The sequence below is a fragment of the Rhinolophus hipposideros genome (assembly GCF_964194185.1).
Source record: "Rhinolophus hipposideros genome assembly, chromosome: 24".
In the NCBI taxonomy this organism is placed as follows: Eukaryota; Metazoa; Chordata; class Mammalia; order Chiroptera; family Rhinolophidae; genus Rhinolophus; species Rhinolophus hipposideros.
The window spans coordinates 3,712,640-3,734,590 of record NC_138070.1 but is presented as its reverse complement, the minus strand read 5'-3'; the positions used below and the strand labels follow the sequence as shown (position 1 = coordinate 3,734,590).

Sequence of the window (21,951 nt, the reverse complement as noted above, 5' to 3'; positions counted from 1 at the left end):
GTGGTAACAAACAACCCCCAACTCTCTGTGGAATAGCTGTCAGCCAGCAGCCTCTTCTCCACAGTCACTCAGTGACCCAGGCTCCCTCCATCCTGTGGCTCCACCCTCCTTTATTTCCTTGGAGTCCTCTCTGCTCAGCCTGTGGTGCGAGAGGGATGCAAGAGAAGTTCTGGGGGCCAGGCCTAGAAGTAGTGTATGTTCGTCCCACCCACATTCCCGGGGTCGGAACTCTATCACGTGGCCACACCTAACGGCCCAGAAGCCTGGGGGATGTAGTGCAGCGCTGTCCTCGGGCAGGAGATGAAAACCAGGAGCATTCATTAGCAGTCTTGCCATACTTCCTCCTCTCCTCCTCCTCTCTGTGGTACCACCTTCCTGTTTGTGTTCATCTCTGCACGGTGTGTCTAACTAAAGCACATGTCGCCTGAATAGCAGGTAATCCTTGCCTCTTACTAAACTCGTAGAGTCCATTTGCCAACTTGCTGATCCTTGCTTTAGAAAAGCCTGGGTGTCACAAGTATCCTCTGAGGGAAGGGAGCAGGCATTTCACTTTTGTGCTCCACGTGGGCATATGTGTGTGTGCAAAATATTTATCTAACCTGAGCTAAATATAAACAACATGGCTAACTGCAGAGAGAGACATTCCAGTATGAAAATCCTTCCATTCCTCCCTCCCTCCCTCTCTCCATCTAACCATCCGTCCACCCATCCACCCATCCGTTGGGTCAAACGATAGTTTATGTATACAGAGCATTGTGGAAAGTGCTGTGCAGAAAGAGAAAAGTGCATAAGGCATGCTTTTTGCCTTTGAGACATTTGTACTCCAACTGGGGAAATAAGAACTAAACACACACAAAGCTAGCAAAAACGCCAGGTCCACACATGTGCAGACAAGTAGGGACCATCCAGGAGCAGAGGTGCTGTGGCCTGCTCTGCACCTACGCCCTCCTTTCACCCTCCACGTGGATCTTTTGTATAGAGGCTTTCTCCCTGCCCCCTCCATGAACTGTCCTTCCCTTTTCCTCCAGGCCTCACAAAGGGTCTCTTTCACTTTTTCCCTGTTATATCCTTTCCTTGTTTCCCTTTCTGTATTTCCCACCACTCTTCTCTCTTCACATGCTTCCCTTTAGTAAAGAACACCTCGAGCCTGTGGCAGCCCCAGGGCCTTGGCACCAGCAGAAACGTCCTTCCTTGGGCTCTTCTCCGAGCCAGTCCCTTTTCACCATTCAAAAGTCACCTCTACGGAGCTTCCTTGAGCCCTCCACCCCCATTCAAAGCAGCTCCATCCTGGTTATTCTCTATCTCATCATCCCATTTTATTTGTATAGTAGTAACTCTCTGAAATTATCTTGTTTAATTAATCTTTTCTCCCCACACCAGTAACTTCCACAAGAATGGGGACCAAGTTTGGCCTGCCCATGACTATGTCCCCAGTGCCTGCCATACAGTAGGTGCTCAATTAATGAGCGCTAATTGAAGGGATGATAGGCAAGAAGGCCCTCTCTTCTCTCAGCATCTCGGGATTGCACAGGGAGCACCACTGAGTCTTTGCCCCTCCCCCACAGCCACGCCTGGTACCCAGACTGCCGGCTCACCCCGTTCGAAGCCCCAGGCACCAGGCCAGGAGCCTGCAGCCTTTCATTTGCTTCCTACTCAATGTCCTTTGTCTTCACTTTGAGCTGGAAACCACACAACCAGAATATCTGCCCAGACTTGTATCTTCCTCGAGGTGTGAATAGAAATGGTATTTGTTTGCCTTCCTCAGTGGTGTGCTCCCCCTGGGGCACTTGCTTGGGGAGACGTTTGCCCCGCAGCTGGGCTCCCTCCCTCGGTCTCTCTGAGGCACAGAGAAATGGCTTTGAGTTTGGCAGGAGGTGGGGACAACTACGTTTTGCTTTGCCCACCTCCCATCTACCCTGGCTCTAACCTGGCGAGACTTGCTCTTACACGTCATGTGCACAGATGTCCTGTCTGCCTCTTTATTCAGATGTGTGTGTAAAAAGGCTGCTCAGTGTTTTTTGCCACAATAACTCTTGGAAAGCCATCGCGGGTTTTTTTGGGGGTATGACACTTTTTTTCTGGTATGACAACTTTTTCATCCCCCAAATCAAAAAGTAGTATTTTGGTGTTACGGGTTCAGGCAGACATACTCACCATTTTACGTGATGTCACGGTTTCTAGTCAGAGAAGATCACTTGAAACCAATTTGGATGGTGTGCCACATTTGGAAGACATCCCAACCCCGCCCCAGGACGTTTTGCTTTACATGGAGTCGCCCAGAGCAAGGCTTGAGGAAGACACAGCTCCCCCAGCTTTTCGTCTCTAATGCGTGGGTCCCGGTTCCACATGTGTCAGGGCCTAAAGGTGTTTGTGTTTAGCTTAAAGTGCAGCTTGACCGCCAAACAACCACGAACCCCTACAAAAGTTGAAAAACGGTAAAGAGAGTGGTAGAGACAGATGAATGCATTAAAGGAGCCTTATCGACGATAACTCATAGATTCACCTTCCTCTATGGTCACCCACCAGCCACTATTGCAGAGGTCGGCAAACTCTTTCTCCAAAGGGCCAGACGGAAGACATTTGAGGCTCTGCAGGCCGTGTGATCTCCATTGCCGGGGGGAAGACATAGTCGTCGCCGTATCTTGGGCTGTCAGCTAGCACAAAGCCCTTCACAGATGAATTGACCGGGGTTTGTAGAGGTTAAGGCTGGTCAGGGAACAGGATATTCCTGCGGTCTCAAAATATCTCCCCACAGATTCCTGATGAATTACAAAGGCAAAGATACCTTTACAACAAAGAAACCTGGAGGACACCATCTCCACCAAGTGACGAGACGTTAGCCTGATCAATCGTGGGAGAAGCTGACATCTCTGCCTCCAGCCATCACCAACCCTGTGAAATCCTCACAAAAACATTCATCCGGCGTCAAATGAAATGGAAGCAATCAGACAAATAGACAGCGGAGCTCTCTACAGAACTTCTGGCGTGAACTCTTTAAATTCACCCATGTCCAGAAAGACAAAGAAAGGCCCAGGACGATTCTAGATGAAAGGAGAAGGGAGAGAAATGACTGTGGAGGGTGTGAAGTGACTCAAACCCTTGTCTGAAAATGACCGTCCAAGACTGTGAAGGCTCTGAGGTTCGCCCTCCTCGCCAGCTAAGAAGTCAGCCTGCCGCAGTTGCCCGGACGCCAGCAAAGACAGGAGACCCCTGGGTCAAAGTCAGAGGCTGTTATTACTCACGGCCACACCACCAGCCCGAGTGCTAGCATTTTCTCGCCCCATTTTCCCCACCCCTGGTTCCCACAGGTGACACCTGCGCAGGGAGTGGCTTCATTAGAGGAAAGGAACCCAGCGTTTGGGGAACCCACATCTTTTATCATGGGCAGTGAGACCGCCTGATCTGTGCCCCAGAGGGACGTCATGTTCTTTTATACTGGACGGTAGGCACGCCTACCTTCTGCTTTGGAGGGAGACGTGATCTCTACCTTTCAAAGCTGTTCTCTATACAGATGCCCTTGAAATGATAGTCAAGACAGAGGGCAGTCTCTTCTTGGACGATGCAATACAAAACCCACGGAGAATTGCCTCCCGACAATGACAACTAAGTGCGCCGTGTGCTTGGGCCCTGGATCGGAAAAGAAAGCAGATTGCAAGGATATTTCGGGGATGACTGGGGGATTTTGCTATGAACCAGAGGTTCTTTAATATCGTTGTGCCAATGTTCAATTCGTTGGTGCGGTCACACTATTGTGGTGACAGAGGCAGTCGTCTGTGTTCCTAGAGATGCTGCTGAAGTCCTGGAGGTTAAAGGTCGCCATGTCTGCCATTAACTTTTGAACGGTTCAGCAAAACGGACACCACAATAAATAGCACGTGCAGACACACAGCTGGGGGAGATCGATGGAGGAGAGGCCAGATGTGTCCACATGTTAACAAGTGTCGTGTGGAGGGGAAAGGGGTTTGGGTTTTCATTAGATTATTCTTTCAACTTTACAGAACAAAAATGGGGTGCGGGGTGGGACCCGGCTTCCCCAAGAACAGGCAGCTGGCCTGGCGCGGCCCTCTCCTGACTTTATAGGCTGTGTTTTGACTACACCCTGTCACTGATTTTTCTCCCTGCCCTGCCTTAATTGAGTGCTCTGAGGACATAAATAAGTTTTTTGTTTACTCAGGCTTGGGAGAAGCTGGCAGAAAAGGCCTTTTCAGCTAAAAGCTCCTTAAAGCCTGAAGGTGTGAACCAGCGCGTTAACGCCCGAAAAGCCTTTGGGCTGTGGACGCCTTCACTCGTGGCTGTGAAGTGATACAACCAAGCCCGTTCTGGAGGCGGGGGAGAGCACAGGAACTCCGAGCTGACCCCAAAGCAGAGTTTTAGTGATTTTGCTCAAAGCCTTGGGAATCCTGAGGCTGTTCCAGACACACTCGTTCGGACGTCAGCACAAGGCCCCCTGGGTCCAATGCACCGTGGACCCATTTTGTCCCCACTTCCCTCCCTTAGTGGAGCTGGTCGTCAGGAGCTGGCCTGAGGAGCGGATGCCAGCCCTGTCCTCTGTGCACAGGCCCTGACCCCAGACAGACAGCAGCCCAGCCAAGACAGAGCTGCAGGCTCCGAGAGGACGCGGCTAAAAATGAAGAGGTGAGTCACTGTGGCAGCTATGTCCCAGCGCCGTCTGTGGCTTGCGCTGGGGACTGGGAAAATACGGGCGGCAGGGCACCCGCTGGCCAGGCCCCAGGGCTGGGCCTGCCGAGGACGCACAGCCCAATGTCACGGTTGTCCGGCCTTTAACTTGAAACCGATTTCTCTGGGTCACATGCGCCTGTGAACAAATCAAAGCAGAGTTGTCAGGAGCCTGTGATGAAAAAGCAGCTGTCTCCCCTCTGCCTCTGTGAACCCCACTTTAAGTTCTGGTGGCTACCTTCAAATGCTAGATAATGTTGGATGCCTGTTGTTTCCTGGATTCCCTTCAAGGTAGACAGTCTCTATGGACTCTCCATAGGAAAGACAAGGATTTAAGAACAAGACAAACAAATGAGGAACAAAAACTCATAGACACAGACAATAGTTCAGTGGTTACCAGAGGGTAAGGGGGGCGCGGGGGGAGATGAGGGTAAGGGGGATCAAATATATGGTGATGGAAGGAGAACTGACTCTGGGTGGTGATCACACAGTGTGAGATATAGATGATGTAATACAGAATTGTACACCTGAAATCTATGTAACTTTACTAACCATTGTCACCCCAACATGCTTTAATTTAAAAAAAAGACAAGGATTTAGCTCACATGTCACCCCTTCCCCTCTTTTCTTCTTAAAGAAAAGATTACACACACATATTAATATATTGATTACCTTGGTCACTGTAATGACGAGAGGCCGAGAGGTAGTCGTTAAGAGCAGGCATGGGCAAAGCCCGGAGAATTTTCTCTGGCACCTTGCCGAACCCGGCGTGCCTGGAAACATACTCCAGTTATACTTAGACTTAATCCCAGGATATTTAATCTTCGCTTAATCCCTTTATTATCCCCACTTTATGGATGGGAACACTTAAGCACAGAGAGGGTTTGCAAGTGGTCCGAATCACACAGCTGAGAACATTAGTGCCTGGATCCGAACCCAGGCAGCCTGAGCATATTGACAGCAAGACCCCTGGGAGCTCCCCTCCACCCTCCACCCCCATGGGCTGGGCAGTGTTTACAGCGGTGAGGAGAACCTGCAGCCATGGGGTGCACCCCACTTCTGCCAGCAGGGCCCCCCATCTGGAATTTGATGGAAGAGAGACACTTACAGCTCCTGAAATAGAGCAGATCTGATCTGTCCACAGGCCTTATATTCTCCCTGGGGGAAGGAGAAGAGCTTTTTGGTGGGTTTTGACTTTGACCCACGGGAAGAGTCAGCTCCTCCTTTCAGAGAAGCCCCTAAATGGTAACCAAAAAGGGTCCCGGATGAGGGTTTTAAGACCAGGCCATGCTGTGCGAGTTTAGACAAAACACTTCCCCTCTCTAAGCCTCCACGGCTTCACCTGCTTTGTTTTAAACGGGAAGTAATCCGCATCCATGTTGAGTGTCAGGGTAGTGTGTGGGGTTCAAGTGCGAGACAATGGGTGTGCAGAGGCCTTTGTAAGCGGTCCATGAAGGCACAGCCCCTCTTCAAGAACGTCCTCCGATGCTCCTTGAAACAAGTGGCTAACGGCTCTCGATGAAACAGCCTTTTTTTCTCTGTGCCTTCCCTTTCATCCTCTGGCCTCTCTCAGCATTGAGCTTCCCCCCAGAAAGCAGGCTGGGAAAGTGCCCTGAGGCTGGGGTGCTGGGTGAGCCCCTGGAGTTTGAGATCACCCCGAGTCACTTTTCTTTCTTCCTCATCATGTGTTTCTAAAAGCAGAGGACTTGGCCAGCTCCTGGGTGAACGGCTCCCCTCCCAGGGTGTGTGGTGGTGGTGAGGTCTCCCTTTCTCTCCAGCAGGGGACGCACACTTCGGGCCCCTTTGTCGGGGACCCTAACACCTCTTTTCTATTCAGTATCTTTCTCTGCCCAATTTCTCTCTTCCCTTTAATCCAACTTTGGAAGCAGTTTGGATCAGATGATTCCTAAAACCTGCTTCAAATCCTCTGTGGGTCCCCATCAGCAGATAAAGCCCAAATCCCTTAGCTCCACACTGGGGTCTCAGCCCAGGCTGCGGTGTTTGGCCCAGAGCAGGCACTCAGGTCTTCATAGACCTCCCATCTTGCTCCCCTGGGCTCACATTGCAGAGGTTCAAGCCCCCCCATCTTCTCAGACTGCTGAGAGGGCCGCCCACCCACTCCTAGCCCCTGGCTCAAGCTCACTTATGGCAATTTCAGGCTTTCCTCTCCTTTGACATTTGCAGACCATCTGGCGCTGTGAGAAACAAACTTTTTTACAGTACTGGCTTTCAGTCCCTGGGCAACCCCCAGCCTAGCAGTGCATCCGCATGGTCAGAGGTCATGGTCGCTGGGGTCACTTGTGTAGGCCGCTAACTGGGCGTTTGACGTTTGTAGCACGGTCATGTTTTTCCTGCCGCTGGCTGTATACCCATCTCCAGCATTATTCCACACAGGGAGACCCGTTCAAGGGAAGTTGAGTGTGGGCACAAGGAAACTTCCAGAACCTAAGTGGGCATAGTCACGAAGGCAGCCCTGGTAAGTGTGAAGGGTGGAAGCCAGCCAGGGTCACGGAGAGACAAGTGCCTAGAGCACACAATTTAGGGGATTGTCCCAGACAAATACTATTTTACTGCACTATTTTAAAGGTCAAAACTAATGTAAAAAATCCCAGGTGAACAAAATATCAAAATTTTAAATCAAGTCAAGACGACCCTTCAGTGAGACCCTCACACCTCGCCCGGATTTCCTGCTGACCCCTGGTGGGTGTTTCTGCCTGAGCGTCATTCTCACTTCCCTGTGATAAGAATAATCTGTGTGTGACCAAGACATCTCCAGGGCAGCTGAGCAGTGGACGCGATTGAAGCCAGCCTCTCCCTTGGCTGGAGTGGGGGGCATCTGGGGAGCAGGTGTTCACAGTCTGGAAGGACCGGCCCCCCACGTTTGTCCTCTGAGGATGATAACAGTGCACTCACCCATTTCGGGTCCAGTGGCCCGAGGGCTGAGGAAAGTCTGTTGTGCCTGAGAATTGAAGCAAACTGAGTCAGTTCCATTTTTTCTCCGGAATGTTCCAGACATTCAAATCTCAAGTTAATTCTGTTAGGGCAGCAGGCTTCCCATGTTCTTCCTGGTTGATATAGAAATGTTGTAGATTCACCTAGTGACAGGTCCAGCTGCCCTGAGCCCCCAGCACTCTTAGGAAGCTCCCCACCCCTCCTGCCTGGTCCTGTACGCATGTCACTCTCTCTGGCTGCAGGCCCTTGCTGGCCCCCCACCTGGAAGGCTAATTTGGTCTCCACTGCGGGGCTGTTCAGGTCTCATCTTAAAACTGTCACCTTCTCAGGGCTGCCTTCCGGAAGCCCCGAGTCATAACCTGTCCCTCCAATTATTCTTGCTTGCCATGCCTGGTTAATTTCCTCCATTCAACTCCCAGCATTTCCTTCCTGGTGCATTTACCCCTGGTCCGATGGGCCTCCCAAGGGCCCGGCAGGAGTGGGGGCACAGTGAGGGCATGAACAAGCTTGGCTGGTGTATCTGTTCACACTGCCACCCCTTCCTGGTCCCTTCTGCTCCCTTCCCTGGACTATTTGCCCCTCCCATATCCCAGGGGCTTTCAAAGCACCCTGCAAGCAGCCGGGATTCCCTGCTTTCCCAGCGATGGGCTGGATCCCTGGGGGGGTGGGGTGGGGGTGTCTGTGTGGGTGGGTGGGTGGGTGGGAGCTGGGAATGCAGGATCCCCTTCAGTCATTGAAAAAAAGGGGAGCAAGTGCCCTTTTCCCTTGAGAAGAAGGAAAAGAGGGGACAATGGAGAGACCCTTGTCAGTGAGCAAGAACCGGTCTGATTTTGGGGAAACAGCCAGCTGCTAGAAGATTCCAGGAAATGTTTCTAATCACCCCCTCACCTCCCCTCCTCCCATTGCTGCCCAATGCTTACCACCCACAGGCCTGATGAGAAACCCGATAATGGGATAAGGGAGACAGACACAAGTACCCAGGGCCAGTGGTGGGCGTGGGACATAAACAAAGGGATGGGCATTCCCGCTGGAAAAAGAGGCGCTGAGGAACAGGCCTGGCGGCCCGGCAGGCATTTAGACACCTTGTTTCCCTCCCTCCATTGTAAGTTACAGGTCTTCTAAAGGATTCTTTTACTGGGACTTGCGCGAGATGGAGAAAACCTGCAGTGGCCACCTTAAACCTGACTATTCCTCCTCCTATTACTTGGGGTGACTTGGACACCGGGCAGGTCACCCCTTGGGGGCCCCACGGGGTATTTTTGCCAAGTGGGGGGCACACAGAAAGCCCTCATCTGCCGCCGGCCTCGCCTGGGCGTGAGTCCCCGGGGCGCAGACCAGGGCGGGCCGGCGGGGGAGGGGAGCGGAGGGAGGAGGAGGCGCCTAGAAAAGGAGGCGCGGGCCGGGAAGGTGCGGAGAGGGCCGGCGGCGGCGTGCGCCGGGCTGGGCGGGCGGCGGAGGCCCGGCTGGAGGCGGAGGCCCGGCTGGCGGCGGGCGGCGGAGCCGGGGGCCCGATCGCGGCCCCGCGCGGCGCGGGGACCACGGGCCTGACGCGCAGCCTCCCGGCTCTGCCCGCAGGTCCCGCGCGCGCAGCCCTCGCCCCGCCCCCGCCCGCCCCGGGCCCCGGAGCGCGGTGGAGGAGCCCCCCGAGAAGCCGGGGGCCTGCGCCCCGCGCCCCCCAGACATGGTGGGCCACCTGCACCTGCAGGGCATGGAGGAGAGCCTCAAGGAGCAGAGCCGGGAGGGCCTGCTGGACAGCCCCGACTCCGGGCTGCCCCCCAGCCCCAGCCCCAGCCCGCCCTTCTACTCCCTGGCGCCTGGCATCCTCGACGCCCGCGCGGGGGGCGCCGGAGCCTCCTCGGAGCCCCCCGGACCCGGCGAGGCCAGAGCGGTAAGCGCGGGGACCGGGCAGGAGGTGGGGGACACATGGGGGCAAGGGTCTGTGCTCCCTGCGCCCCAGACGCGGTTCCTCAGGAGCCAGGGCTGGGTTCCTCCCCCCCCCACCCCCCCAGCCGGAAGGTGGCCCAGTGACAGCACCGCTCCCAGGTGGGGTCCCGCCTGCCCCAGACCTGCGGGCGGCTCCCTGCCACGGGCCTCTCCGTGAGTGACTCTTCCGACTGTCAGCAGCGAAAGGGCAGGGCTGAAGGACTGCCCGAAATTCCCGGAGAAGTTGGCCCCTGGCTAAACGGCCGTGAATCCAAGCCCAAGCAGCACAGACCCCTCTGGGTGCCCAGGTCCCTCCGCTGCTTCTGACCCGGTTCCCTGTTTACTGTTCGCCCACCCCACCCCCCAACGTGAAAGTCTTTTCTCTTTTTTTTTTTTTTTAAACCAAACCCAGACAGGAACCTTTCTTTCCCGGGATGGCGAGGGTTGTTGCCGTGGAGCTGAAGCGATGCCTGGGCCAGGCTGGAAGCCCACTTAGGAGCCTCACGAGTTTGTCTCCCGCCAGACTTAGGGGGACCTGCAGGTGGCCTGGTGGCTGAGCTGAGACTGGGTGCCCCCACAGGCAGGAGCAAGAGCTGGGGGGAATCCTGTTCCTTCTGGACGGGAGGGAATGACAAATTGAAATCTGGAGGTTGCTAAGAACCCCGGTGGCATTTATTTGCCCACTCTGCACGTTGAATTTCTTCTCTGCCTGGTGTACGTGTCTGCACCGCGATGCCACCTGGTACCTCACAGGGCACTAAATGCCTCCCCCAGCTGAAAATCGGAAAGGAACAGTCCCCTTGCCTCAAGATAATGACAAGAATTTCATGGGTGCCTCCCTTGCTCTTTGGTCCGGTGGGTCTCAAACTTCACTTGGCATTCAGAGTATCTGAGATCTTCACAAAATACCCATGCCTGCCTCATACCCCCAGACCTTCTCATTTAATTGGTACAGGCTGTGATCTGGACGTCAGGATTTTTAAAACTTCCCCACGTATTTTTAATGTGCAGGCAAGTTTGGGAACTGCTGTCTTAGACCAAAATCCTGCGGCGAATTTGCATTTTGGTCTCTTTTGGGGGCTGGTGGTAGGATGAGGCTTTGAGGCTTTCCAGGTGACTGAGGCTGTTTGCGTTTACATTGATCCTGCTGTTGGAACTGGCCAGCCATCCTGGAAGTGGCAGATTGGCCCAGTTGCATGCAGGGTGTCTTGGAGTAAATCCCTGTGGTGTCTGACACAACGGGTCTCAGACAGAAGGGACATGAAACCAGTCTTCCTCTTTGTTGTTTAGATGACCCAGAATCCTCCTTAAAGAGGGTTTTCTGGATGCTTTCCCTGCCTGCCAGGCCAGCCCGTGTGCCCGGCTTACTTGGCTTGGCTGTTCCAGCTGATTGTATTTTCTTTCCTTTCCTTGCTAACTAGATGCTAGGGATGGAGCCGTGCTGTCCTTGATCTTTTAACTTGGCAACACCTGGGGCTATTTCCGCGCAGGTAACGATCTATGTAGACGGCCCTTACGCGTGCCATGTACTGTCCTGAACCCTTCACATGCACCAACTCCTTTACTTTTCACCGTATTCCAATGAAGGATGCACTCTTATTACTCCTATTTTCCAGAGGGGGAAGCTGAGGGACAGAGGTTATTGATTTGCCCAAGTCACCCAGTTGGTACGTGGCCTGGCTGGAACGGAACACAGAAATCTGACTGCAGTCTCTACCCTAGACTTTCTATTATCCCACTTTTCGCTGTGGAGCTAATTAACTACCTGTGTGGGGTTTTTCTTTTTCTAATTAAAAAACAAAAATGCCTGTGAACCTATGGCATCTTGAGATGCTGCTTTTAATAAAAAGAGAGGAAATGGTTGCCATGGGCAACCTCTTCTAAGCCCCCGGCCCTGCAGCTGGGGCCCCGCCCACATGCCCTGTTAGTTACTGAGTGGCAAGACGCCCCACCTCCCTGTTAACTCCAGTCTGGCTTCCCTAATCCCCTGTTTAACAACACCCTGCTTGCTAATGACTCACCACGGAGAACACTTTTCAGGTGCAGATGCAGGCAAAGCCTCGCCCTCTGACCTCGGGAAGGGGACAGAAAGCTGTCCTGCCTCTAAGAGCCCGTGGTTTCAGATGCCCAAGCAGAGACTGGTGGCCGCAGGGCCAGGCCTCCTCTGGCACCTCCCTAGCGCCCTGGGTCAGACCGTACGGGTCTGGGTTTCAGCCCGCTTTGCCCTGGGTAGTTATCTTTGTTCTGACACCCAATTCCCAGCATTCCCTCTCCCCACCCCCATTAAAACTGGTGGCACATACCCCAGCCAGCGGGTTGAACGGCAATTCTGTCCCCAAACCCCAGCCACTGGGGGCTCCACCAGCTTGTCACCCTATTTATTATGCTGGACATACATGTTAAAGTTGCCCATTCCCCCCTCACTTTGTTTTAATAAGCTGGACTTAGGTTCTGGACAATACCCCATTGTCCCGGGTGTCTGGTGGCTGGGAGATAGCCCGCCCAAGAAAAAAAAGGCACTGGGGACTAGGCTAGGTGTGATGAACCCCCACCCCGCCTTGACCATGGCTTTTCTTGCTTGTTCTTTGGAGTATAAAGACAGTAATATTGGTGATTCCCAAACCCATGAAGATCTGGGAATCAGACATTTACCCACCAGTACTTACTGAGCACCATGCACTATTTTGGACCGTGGGTGACACAGACGGGACAAGATGTTTAAGGTCCCTGCCGTCATGGCACGGCCTTCTAGTGGGACCCAATACCACGTGGATTGATAAGGGCCCTTAAGACAAGAAACCTGCTGAGGGTGGAGCTGCTTTAGACAGGGTGGTCAGGAAAATGACGTTAAATAGAAGCCAGAAAAAAGGGAGAGTGGACTTGATGGTTGTAGGGCTGAAGTATGCACCAGTCCAAGAGAATGGCAAGTGCAAAGGTCCTGAGGCAGGAACAAGGAGCAGCAAGGAGGCCGGCAGGGGCCAGAGCAGGGGCCTGGAGGCCAAGCTGAGGCCAGAAGGGAAAATTCCATTCGGTCTTTTAAAAATGTACTTGTGACTGCTTTTATTTTAAAGGCACCATGAGCTGTCACACCCCCCAAATTAGAAGCCCAAATCAGAGACTTGCCTGAGAGATGCCCATGAGGAACAGGATCTGTGTAGGGCTTGGCTCCTCCAAGGAGGGGCTGGCTCTCCTGTAGGACACTGGACAGCCAAGGCTGCCAGCTGGGCCAGGAGGGGCTTGCCTCAGTGGCAACTCATCCCACAAATATTTAAGCCCGGCGGGGCGAGGCATACAAGGTGCTGTCTGTGCCCGGCCCTGCCCTTCCTCCTCCCTGTCGCCTGGCCAAGCTGTGGGTATTGGGGGTGCACCGTGGGGAGAGGGGTCCTGCTGCCTGTCAGGGTGAGTGGGTGTGTGCAGCAGACGCCCGTGTGCCGAGCTAACAGGGTAGTTAGGGGAACTAACCCCACCCTACCTTACTGCCCCCAGGGTGGCCACAAATAGCATTGGGGATCTCCAGCCGAGTTTCCTGGGCGTACATTTGAGGAGCAACCACAAAGCAGCCCTGGGGTGGGTGAGAAGTGGACAGATGTCATATGTGTGGCAGACGAAGGACTCAGCCCGCTGTGGAGTGGTGTCGGGAGGTGATGGTCTGAGCTGTCACCCCTCAGATGTGGAGATGGGGTTCTCTGGCAGCCGGTGGCCTGGGTTCCATCCTGCGTTGCTCCTATTACCCCCATCCGATCTGCTGGGGCTGTCTGGAGGTTGAATGTGTTTCTGAGTGACGCACTTGGAAATGTCCCGAAGGATGAAATGCTGGTTCCCCGGGCCCCGATTCTGAGAGAAGCCCTGTGGGCCGAGTGTAGGGAGGAGTGGTAGTGGGGAGTGGGGTGTCCTAGCCCCATCTTTGAAAATCTCCTAGGGATGCCCATGGTCACAGCCACATCTTAGGATTTGGACTGTTACGCCCCCCGCCCCCTGCACCCCAGGATCCTGGATTTTCTCATTTCTCTGTTTCTGGTCTGTGATGGTGAAACCAAGGCTGGGGGAGGAGAGGGAAGGGAGTTAGGGATTTAGGGAGTTAGTGCCTGGGATTGGGCATAGATGGACAAATGGATGGATGGATGAACAGATGGACAGAATAATAGATGGGTGGATGGATGGGTGGATGGATGGATGGATGGGTGGGTGGACCGACAGATGGGCTGAGGAGTCATCTCCCAGTGCCCCCTTATAGGCTCCCAGGTGTGTCCCTGACCAGTGAAGGAGTCTGAGCAAGCTCAGGTGAGAGAGCCAGGTGTGTCAGGCCCAGGTGGGAGGAGCAAGTTTGCAGAAAGGGAGGCTGTGAGGGAAGGAGGGAGGGAAGGAAAAGCCAGAAACACTGGCGCCTCCTTTCAGCCCGTCCGCTTAATTCTGGATGAACTGGCCTCCCATGGAAACTCAGGGCGTCTCTGACAGCCCCACATCGCTGTGGTAGGCTCACCTGTCTGAGAAATTCAGCTCTCTCTGTAGCTATGGTGTGAAAAGTAGACAGGCTGTGCCCTTGCTCTGGAGACAAGGGAATAAGCAGGAGACAACTTCCTGGGAAATGCCACTGGGTGGCAACTGACAGGGACTCTCCGAAGGCGGCGTGTTCTGTGCGCTTGCCCTTTGTACTCTTGGCCTCCGGGCTGGGAAGGTGCTACACAGACCCCCAATACCTCTTTAAGTGACAGCGAAGGAGGGGACATTTGTCCCCTGCAGCAGACCAGGCCTTTGGTGAGAGCAGCGTGTGGGCACGTTATTCTTGGTGCACAGAAAGCAGGTCACTTTCTGGGAGGCTGCCCAGTCCTTGTGGGATGTATGTGAGGGGAGTGACAGTGCTCTGAGTCTTCAGGGAAGCGGGAGGCCTGGCCCCGAGCCCTCAGTCCCCCTCTCATTGGCTGGTAGGCGCCTGTCCTCGGGCTGCCGTAACAATCACAAACTTGGTGGGTTAAAACAACAGAAATTCATTCTCTCACAGTTCTGGAGCCAGAAGTCAGACATGAAGGTGTGGGCAGGGCCAGGCTCCCTCCGACGGCTCTGGGGAGTGTCCCCCCCGTGTGTCTGCTCCTGCTCCTGGTGGTGGCTGGCAGTCCGTGGTGTCCCACGCTTGTAGACTCATCATTCCCGTCTCTGCCCGGTCATCACAGGGCCTCTCCCTGTGTCCTGTGTCCAGATTTCCCTCTTATAAGGACACCAGTCATTGGATTCAGGGCCCTCCCTAATCCAGCAGGCCCTCATCTTCACTTGATCACATCTGCAAAGACCTTTCTAAATAGTCACATCCCCAGGTTATGTGTCTTCGTGGCGATCACAAGCCACCCCACCACCCTCTTGTTCTCTTGGGTCCATCTGGCTTGTCTCTGGGCGCAGGCCTGTCCCTGAGCCCTGCCTGCAATCCGACGTTGGTGTTTGCTCAGTTTCGCTGCTTTGGGTGTCAGACCCTGGCTTGTGGGGTCTGTGTTGGGCCCATGATGCTCAGTGGCTCTCCAGGGAGAGGCCCGCTCCATTCGGGGTCTCTTGGGCTCCCCAGCCAGGCCCCATTCAGCTGCCCTGCTGTGCCCTGTTGGAGGAGGGCAACGAGTCCAAGAAACGCCTCCCTCTGCCCCAGGATTTGCCACCAACATGCAAGGGCTTTCATAAGAAGGGTGAGAATTCCTCAAGGTCTCTTCCTTGGATGACTTTCCTTGTGGATGATGGTCAAGGTCAACCTCAGACTAGCATGTGAGCTTTTGGTCTCAAATCCCAAATACAAGCAGAAGATAGTCGAGTTTAATGCCAATTGCAACAGAAGCCATCACCGGCCAATGAGGCCCTTTTAGCAGGTACAAGCCTCCATGTGGCTTTGGCAAGGACACCCATCCCCCATGCCAGGGTGGGGTCTCTGTGGTGGTCCCTCTCTCCAGGAGCAGCAGTGGGGGCCCTGGACCCCTCTTCTTGCCAGTCCGAGGGCTTGTGACTTGCTGGCTGAACGGAAGGTTCACCGTTCTGCAGGCCACATGTGGCTTTGGCAGCTGTGGGCCTCCTATGTCACCCAGGCTGGGCACAAACACCGCTGTACTGTCCCTCTGTGTCCCTGCCAGCCAGGCCAGGACCCTTGGGCTGGGCCGTCACCGAGTGGCACAGAGCTCTCTCTTACAACAGAGCGGTTATCTCTCTCTGCGTCCTGTGGGCCGTGCCCTGCTCCGCAGCCAGGAAGGGGGAGCATGCCAAAGCGCCCGTGTGTATTTTTACTTCCAGCCGCCAGAGAGTATTCATCCTCAGGGAAGGCCCATGAATCACCGGGCAAGGTGGGTGGGGCTGGCGGCAGCCTGTCCTCTGAACCCTGCTCCCTCTGTGGACCCTAGTCCCCCCACACACCGCTGCCTGCCCAGGAGACCAGGGAGCCCGAGGGCCCCCATGCTACAAGAGGGCTCTCCCTGGTCCCTAGAAGGAGCCGGGGGCTGGAGCTGCCATCCTGGGGCGGGGAGGTTGAGCCTCCAGCTCTCAGCTTGTCTGTGCCTGGAATTCACTGTTCTTCCGCTGCCCTTTCATCCCAGAGCTGCGAGGGGACTGAGGGGACGCTGGCTGGCCGGCACCTCCGGCCTCCCTGACAGGCTCCCAGGCCCGTGCTGTGGGCTGCACAGATGCAAAACCTGAGAGCCTGTGAACAGCCAGCCCAATGGCCCTCCATAGGTTCTCTTCAGACAGGAACAAGAACCTGGGCTTTTGGGGAAAGGGCTGGGGTGTGGCCACCCTGGGCGTGGGCTGAGGGGAGCTGGCCTCCTGGGGACTTCCTTCCCTCCAGGCGGCTCCCTGACCAGCAGAGCAGCAGCAGGGCCCCTGGCTGGGGGGGTGGGGAGGGGACGGCGTGTGAGACCCTCCCTACCCTTCCTACCCTGGTGGCTCCCATCCGAATGTGACCCAGTCTTTGAGGAGTGGCTCGCTCCCCGTGTGCTGGAAGGTCGTCCTGCCAGGGCCCGCGGTGTGCCTTCTTGGCTGTGACGAGTGCTTTCCGTGCCTACTCTCTGGCTGGCTGAGTGCCATGGGTCCACACCGCTGTTGTGCTGTTTCAACAACCCTGCGGCCAGAAAGAATCGGCTCTGAGCTCCGGAAGCCCGGTGGCTGCCCCTGTCTTCCCTTCGTGTCTAGCCCTGGGGCCCTTGGGGGCGTCCTTGGGCCGTGGCGGCGACTTCCGGAGCTGTCTCGCCACTGGGCTCGCTGGATGCCAGCCTGTGTCTGGGTTCTCACTTGCCTCTCATATCTCCTGTGCGGTGCTTCCAGCGCAGGCGGACTTGAACTGTTTTTCCACTGGGGCCCTTTGGAAAATGATGCCCAGAGCCCCAGCTTCCTGGCCAGCCTGTGAAATGAGCCTTGTCCCCTGTGCTGGCGGCCAACTGGGGAGAGATCCGGCCGGAATGGGGCTGGTGTCAGGTTGGCCGGAAGGTCCACTCTGGCCGTGTCAGGGGTTCATTCGGCAGTTTCTTTAGCCGGGATGGACCCTGGAGAAAGGCCCCTGGGGATTTGCCTCTCAAAGAAGTCCTCCTGTGAGCTTGGGAATGATTCCTTCTTGGGGGATGGGGGTGGTTAAAACCAGTACAGGCTGCCTCTCTCTCTCCCTCTAGCCCTTCCACCTGTCTGGAGAGAAGAAACTCCTCCAAGTAACTTAGCACCCGTGTTCACATCCCCTCACGTGCCTGTATGTTCCTCTCAACTCTTCATTGGCCACACGTCACTCCCTCTTGAACAAGAAGAGCCCTGGGGGGCTCTGTACCTCGTCTCACCCACATGGCTCTGGCGCACAGTAGGTGCTCAGCAGACACCTGCGCACACTTGGGAAGCGTCTTTTGGAGAGAGTGTTGGTTCTACAAAGGTCGTCATGGGCTTTGGCAGCTGGGATCAGTGGCGTGGAGGGTGCTGAAACATCTGAATCTTGTGACTTTGTTTTTTTTTTTTAATTCAGTCTCCTGAGATGATGTGTGCTTGCTTCTGGAAGGTGGGAACAGTATTATTTCAAGGTCCAAAGAGTGTGGATTGTACCTCTCTCCAGGGAGAACCCCCTCCCCCACCCCGGGCCTTACTGAAAAGGAGGACCCCTGACACAAGCCAGCTTTTTCCAGCGCGTCCTGTGCGGGCTGTGCACACACTATACCCTCTGACTCAGTCTTCATTGAAGCCTGTGTGGTGGGTGTTCCTGTTGCCCCACTTTAAAACCCAGGAGGCTCACGGAGAGGGAGGCTGACCATGGAGAGGAGGCCTGGGCAGGTGCCCTTGGGAGGAACCGAGGGTCTAAGGCTGGTGACATAGCCACCACCTTGAATGATGTGCCAGAAGGAAGAGGGAGCGCTGAAGAATCACAGGCCAGGAGGTGACACGTGTGTCCCAGGCAGCACCCACCATGCCCCTGCACCCTGCCAGGGGGAATGGGAAGTGGGTTTCCCACCACAAGAGTGGAAGGCAGCGAGCTGGACCTAGCTGATGACAGCTTGGTATTAAGCATCCAGGGTGGCCACACAGAAGTGAAAACAGGAGACAGCTGAGGGCTCCCCGGTGTGAGAATGGGGAGGACCCCAGCTCACCACCCGGCTTGTGGACGGGTTCAGGACGGTTCTGACTTAAGGACGGCGGTGAATTGTGGGATGGCATCTGTGGGGACCCTGAGGAGCAATGTCTCAGAGGGAGCCCTCCCGTCAAGTGGCAGATATCTGCCTCAAACATTCGCTTTTCTGGGTCCTCCCGTGGGCGTACTGTCAGCGCAGGACCATCGAGTGACAGATGGAGATTTTCCTGGGACACTGGGGGAGGGGAACAGAGAGCACTTAATACTGAGGGGGCCAGAGACAATGGAGAGGCAGCCGGTGCCGCGCGTTGGGTAGACGGCCCCTGTGGGAGATGTGTGTCTGTGGAGTGGGTCTGGGCAGAGGGGCAATGGGCTGGGGCTGGGAGGCCGGGGTGGCCGTGTTGCACCCAGGGGGAGCGGAGGCCACAGTGCCGAAGTGACCGCGGTGCCGGCTGTCCCCGCAGCCTCCAACCCTGCCCCCGACCGCCCCTGCGCTGGCCATGAGGCCGCGGATGCTGCCAGTGTTCTTCGGGGAGGGCATCGCGGTGAACCCGGAACCCGCACACGAGATCCGGTGAGTGGGGTTCGGGCTGGTGCTGACCCTGGGGCTTCGGCGGGCGACCCCTCCCTCTCAGCGGCCCCTCTGGTCAGCTCGTCGCCAGAAGGAACCGTGTGGGCAGCTCACGACCCTTCTCCACTCGGCGTGTGGCCCGCCCCGCGTGAACGCTGGCTTGCTCCACATCCCACGTGCCGGTGGTTTTGCCTCGTTACCCACCCGGGAGTGCAATCCACAGTGCAGAGTCCAGTTTGCTCCATTGTCCCAAAATGTCCCGTTGAGGCACATTTGTACCCCAGGAGGGTGCAGCCGGGGTCACGTGCTGCACTCGGTCACCCCATCTCTAGTCCACTCCAGGCCCTTTGACCTTTGGCCTTGACGTTTCCGAAGTGCCCAGGCCACATGTTTGAGTCCCCTTTTCACGGTCACGGGGCCGGGGCGCCACCCCGGGTGGAGGGGGGTGATAGGCTGCCCCGACCCCGGGCTCACCCCCCCCCCCCCCCGCCTCCCCGCCCCCCCCAGCTGCAACTCGGAGGTCAAGTACGCCTCGGAGAGGCACTTCCGCGACAACGTCTTCTACGCGCCCGTGCCCACGGTCACGGCCTACAGCGAGACGATCGTGGCGGCGCCCAACTGCACGTGGCGTAACTACCGGAGCCAGCTGACCCTGGAGCCGCGCCCGCGCGCCCTGCACTTCCGCAGCACCACCATCATCTTCCCCAAGCGCGCCCGCAGCACTTTCCGCACCGAGCTGCAGTGCAGCCTGGGCCGGCCCAGCCGCTGGTTCACCTCCAGCGTGCAGCTCCAGCTGTGCCAGCCCACCGTGCTCTGACGGGCGGGCGCTCCCAAGTGGCCCGCACGGAGCCCTGCGTGCTCCAAAGGACCGTGGACTCCAGGGATGGGCCTGGAGCAGGGGCCGGAGGGCGTGGGGACCCGCGGGCCTGGCCTGCGGCCGGATGGGTCCAGCATGGCAGAGTTGGTAAATGTATCGATTTTATTAGGCTGTAAAAGAGGCAAAGCAGCCTGGCCTGGCTCTCTGGAGAGCAGAGGGTGGGGGCCATGCAGCTAGGTGGCAGCCGCCCCAAGGGGCAGCGAAGACAAGGAGCCTTGGCTGGGGGGCCTCCTGCAGCTCCTGACACCCTACCACCCCATCTGTCCAGGGCTGGTGGCCTGGCTCCCAGGCTGTGAGCACAGGGGTGCCATCCAGACACCCACTGCTCCCAGAAAGCGGTATTTGCAAAGTGGGCCTTTCAAATGTGTGCAGCTTGGCACCGAGAGGCCCAGGCCAAGGGCCATGAGTGGGCACCCCGGGTGAACGTTGGGCCTGGAGGTGGGATGGACAAAGGCTGGTTGCTGCTGTTGGTTATATGGTGCTGAGGGCGGGAGTGTGCAGCCTGGAAAAGACCTTGCCTTAGCTGTCCCAGCATCCTCTGCCCCAGTGGGGAAGATTTAAGGCACAGCCCATCTAAACTGCGGCCTCCGTGCTCTGTCAGAGCCTCAGCGGCAGGGCGTCCCTGTTGTCCACCCAAGCCTGCAGGACTCTCTAACATCAGAGCCTTCATGCCAGGTGTCGAGGGGAGAAGTTCAAACTCTCTGGAAATGTCCCCTGCCTGCGGCCTGGGCTCAGCCGTCAGCTTAGAGATACCGTGGGGGGCCGGGCCACCTGTAACGTAAAAAAGATGATTCTCCGGTGACGGCTGCACGGTCGCCCTCGCATGTGTGACGTCACGAGAGGAAGACCAGCCAGGACACACTGGGGGTGGGGTTCAAGCCTGCTGCTGCCTGGGACAAACGCCCCAGAAGCCCGAGGTGTCTGCGGGGATGCCCCCAGACCCGAATGGACCTAGTGGGCAGGGGGCTTGCCTTGCCACTCCCCTGCTCACTGTCCCCCCAGGCAGGGCAAGGGTTGAGGCTTTAGTGGCCTCATGCAGGTGAGAAGGGGGGACTCAGAGCTCACGTCCCAGAGAGGCAAAATGACTGATATATTTTTATATATCTACACAGACGGTGCGTGTTCTCTCCAGAGATGCTTTTTGATCAACAGAGAAATAACTTAAGAATTGATTATCTTAATAAAATGTCCAAACCCAAAGAGGCTCCCTCCTCTGTTTCTGAGACCCTCAGATACCACAGGGTGGGGGAGGGTAAGATTGGGCCTCGGTCTCCACGGTACCTCCTCTCTGCTCACAGGGCTGAGTCCTGTGCCCCCCAGCCCCACCCTGGTATGACAGCCTCCACCCAAGAGTCAGTGGTAAATGGAAAGGCCTAGGCCCCACCTGGGACCCAGGGCTGGGGGTGATTCCACGGAGGGCCTGTGGAATCTGGGTTTTGACACTCTCATGCTGGCTTTGCTCTCCGAATGCCGGCACTCCACACCGACAGACTCCCGACGCCCGCCCGGTGAATGAAGGGCCCTGCTGCTTCTGCAAAACAGACTGCCCAGCCTGCTTTACACGTTTCTCCCAATCTCATCCACATCCTTGGAGGGGCCTGTGGGGATCCTGGGTTGGGTGCCACTAGGGAGACAGCAGCTGAGGCTTTTTGCGGGGTCCAGAGCCTTCCTCTGAGGGGGTGGGTCACAGGAGTACAGAGGGCAGTGTCAGTGTGGCCTCTTGCCATCCGAACCCTCGCCTGGCAGCGTATAAAATAATGACAGAAGTTCACTGGCTAACTTATACAGCACTCACGTCCCAGGCAGGTGTTAAACGCCAGTGTGCATTCTCGCGGCCTGACCTGCTGAGAGGCGCACTACTGTAGCTGTTTTTCAGAGGCGTTAAATGAGGCCCAGAGAGGTTACGGAACTAAGCCCCGACACCGGATGGGCCCCGTGGCTGGAAAGAGAACATGTGACTTTTTCTTTCAACATCTGCAGAATGGGCACATGGTCTGACTTCTCAGGCTGCTGGGACCATGAGAATTCACGCTCATAAAACCTGTGGCACAAATGACCCCAGTCGGGACCCTTCCTGGGGGCAGGGCTAGACGTCTGCCTCTCTAGCAGGGGCAGAAACAATCACTTGTGCAGGTGGGTGGGCCAGCTCTGGCCCCAACACCCATCCTGGGCCCTCTCCCTCGGCCCCTTCTCTGTCACCCCTACCAATGTCTGGGTTCACACTCACCGGCCTCAAACTCAGCAGACCACCAACTATAGGTGCCCTGCCTTCTGGACTTGATGGTCCCATCTCTAGGAATGACAAGAACAGCAGCCCTGGCAGCCGACGGGTGAGGGCACTTACTCTGAGTGCAGACACTCTGGCCCTGCCATCAGCATTTCTCACAATGACCC

The 21,951-nt window shown here is 56.3% G+C and overlaps 1 protein-coding gene across 3 annotated transcripts; it reads left to right on the top strand.

Annotated features, from left to right (window-relative positions):
* The first annotated feature begins 8,580 nt into the window (after window positions 1-8,580).
* Window positions 8,581-20,754, top strand: LOC308492498 (refilin-A). 3 transcript variants are annotated; one of them, XM_081037596.1, is made up of 4 exons: window positions 8,581-8,731; window positions 9,205-9,517; window positions 18,574-18,683; window positions 19,188-20,754. In XM_081037596.1, exons 2-4 carry the CDS (start codon window positions 9,311-9,313, stop codon window positions 19,495-19,497), a joined length of 627 nt encoding a protein of 208 aa, XP_080893722.1. In that variant the 5' UTR covers window positions 8,581-8,731; window positions 9,205-9,310; the 3' UTR covers window positions 19,498-20,754. The 3 variants fall into 3 exon arrangements, with proteins under 3 accessions (XP_080893722.1, XP_080893724.1, XP_080893723.1); XM_081037597.1 differs by lacking the exon at window positions 8,581-8,731 and adding an exon at window positions 10,974-11,042 and having other exon boundaries at window positions 9,456-9,517; XM_081037598.1 differs by lacking the exon at window positions 8,581-8,731 and having other exon boundaries at window positions 9,089-9,517.
* Window positions 20,755-21,951: the final 1,197 nt, after the last annotated feature.

Excerpts from the sequence above, each read along its gene's own strand:
- LOC308492498 (XM_081037596.1), top strand. The coding sequence starts at position 9,311 with ATGGTGGGCCACCTGCACCTGCAGGGCATGGAGGAGAGCCTCAAGGAG. Across the intron at positions 9,518-18,573 it reads GACCCGGCGAGGCCAGAGCG|CCTCCAACCCTGCCCCCGAC; the intron begins GTAAGCGCGGGG and ends CTGTCCCCGCAG. Across the intron at positions 18,684-19,187 it reads GAACCCGCACACGAGATCCG|CTGCAACTCGGAGGTCAAGT; the intron begins GTGAGTGGGGTT and ends CGCCCCCCCCAG.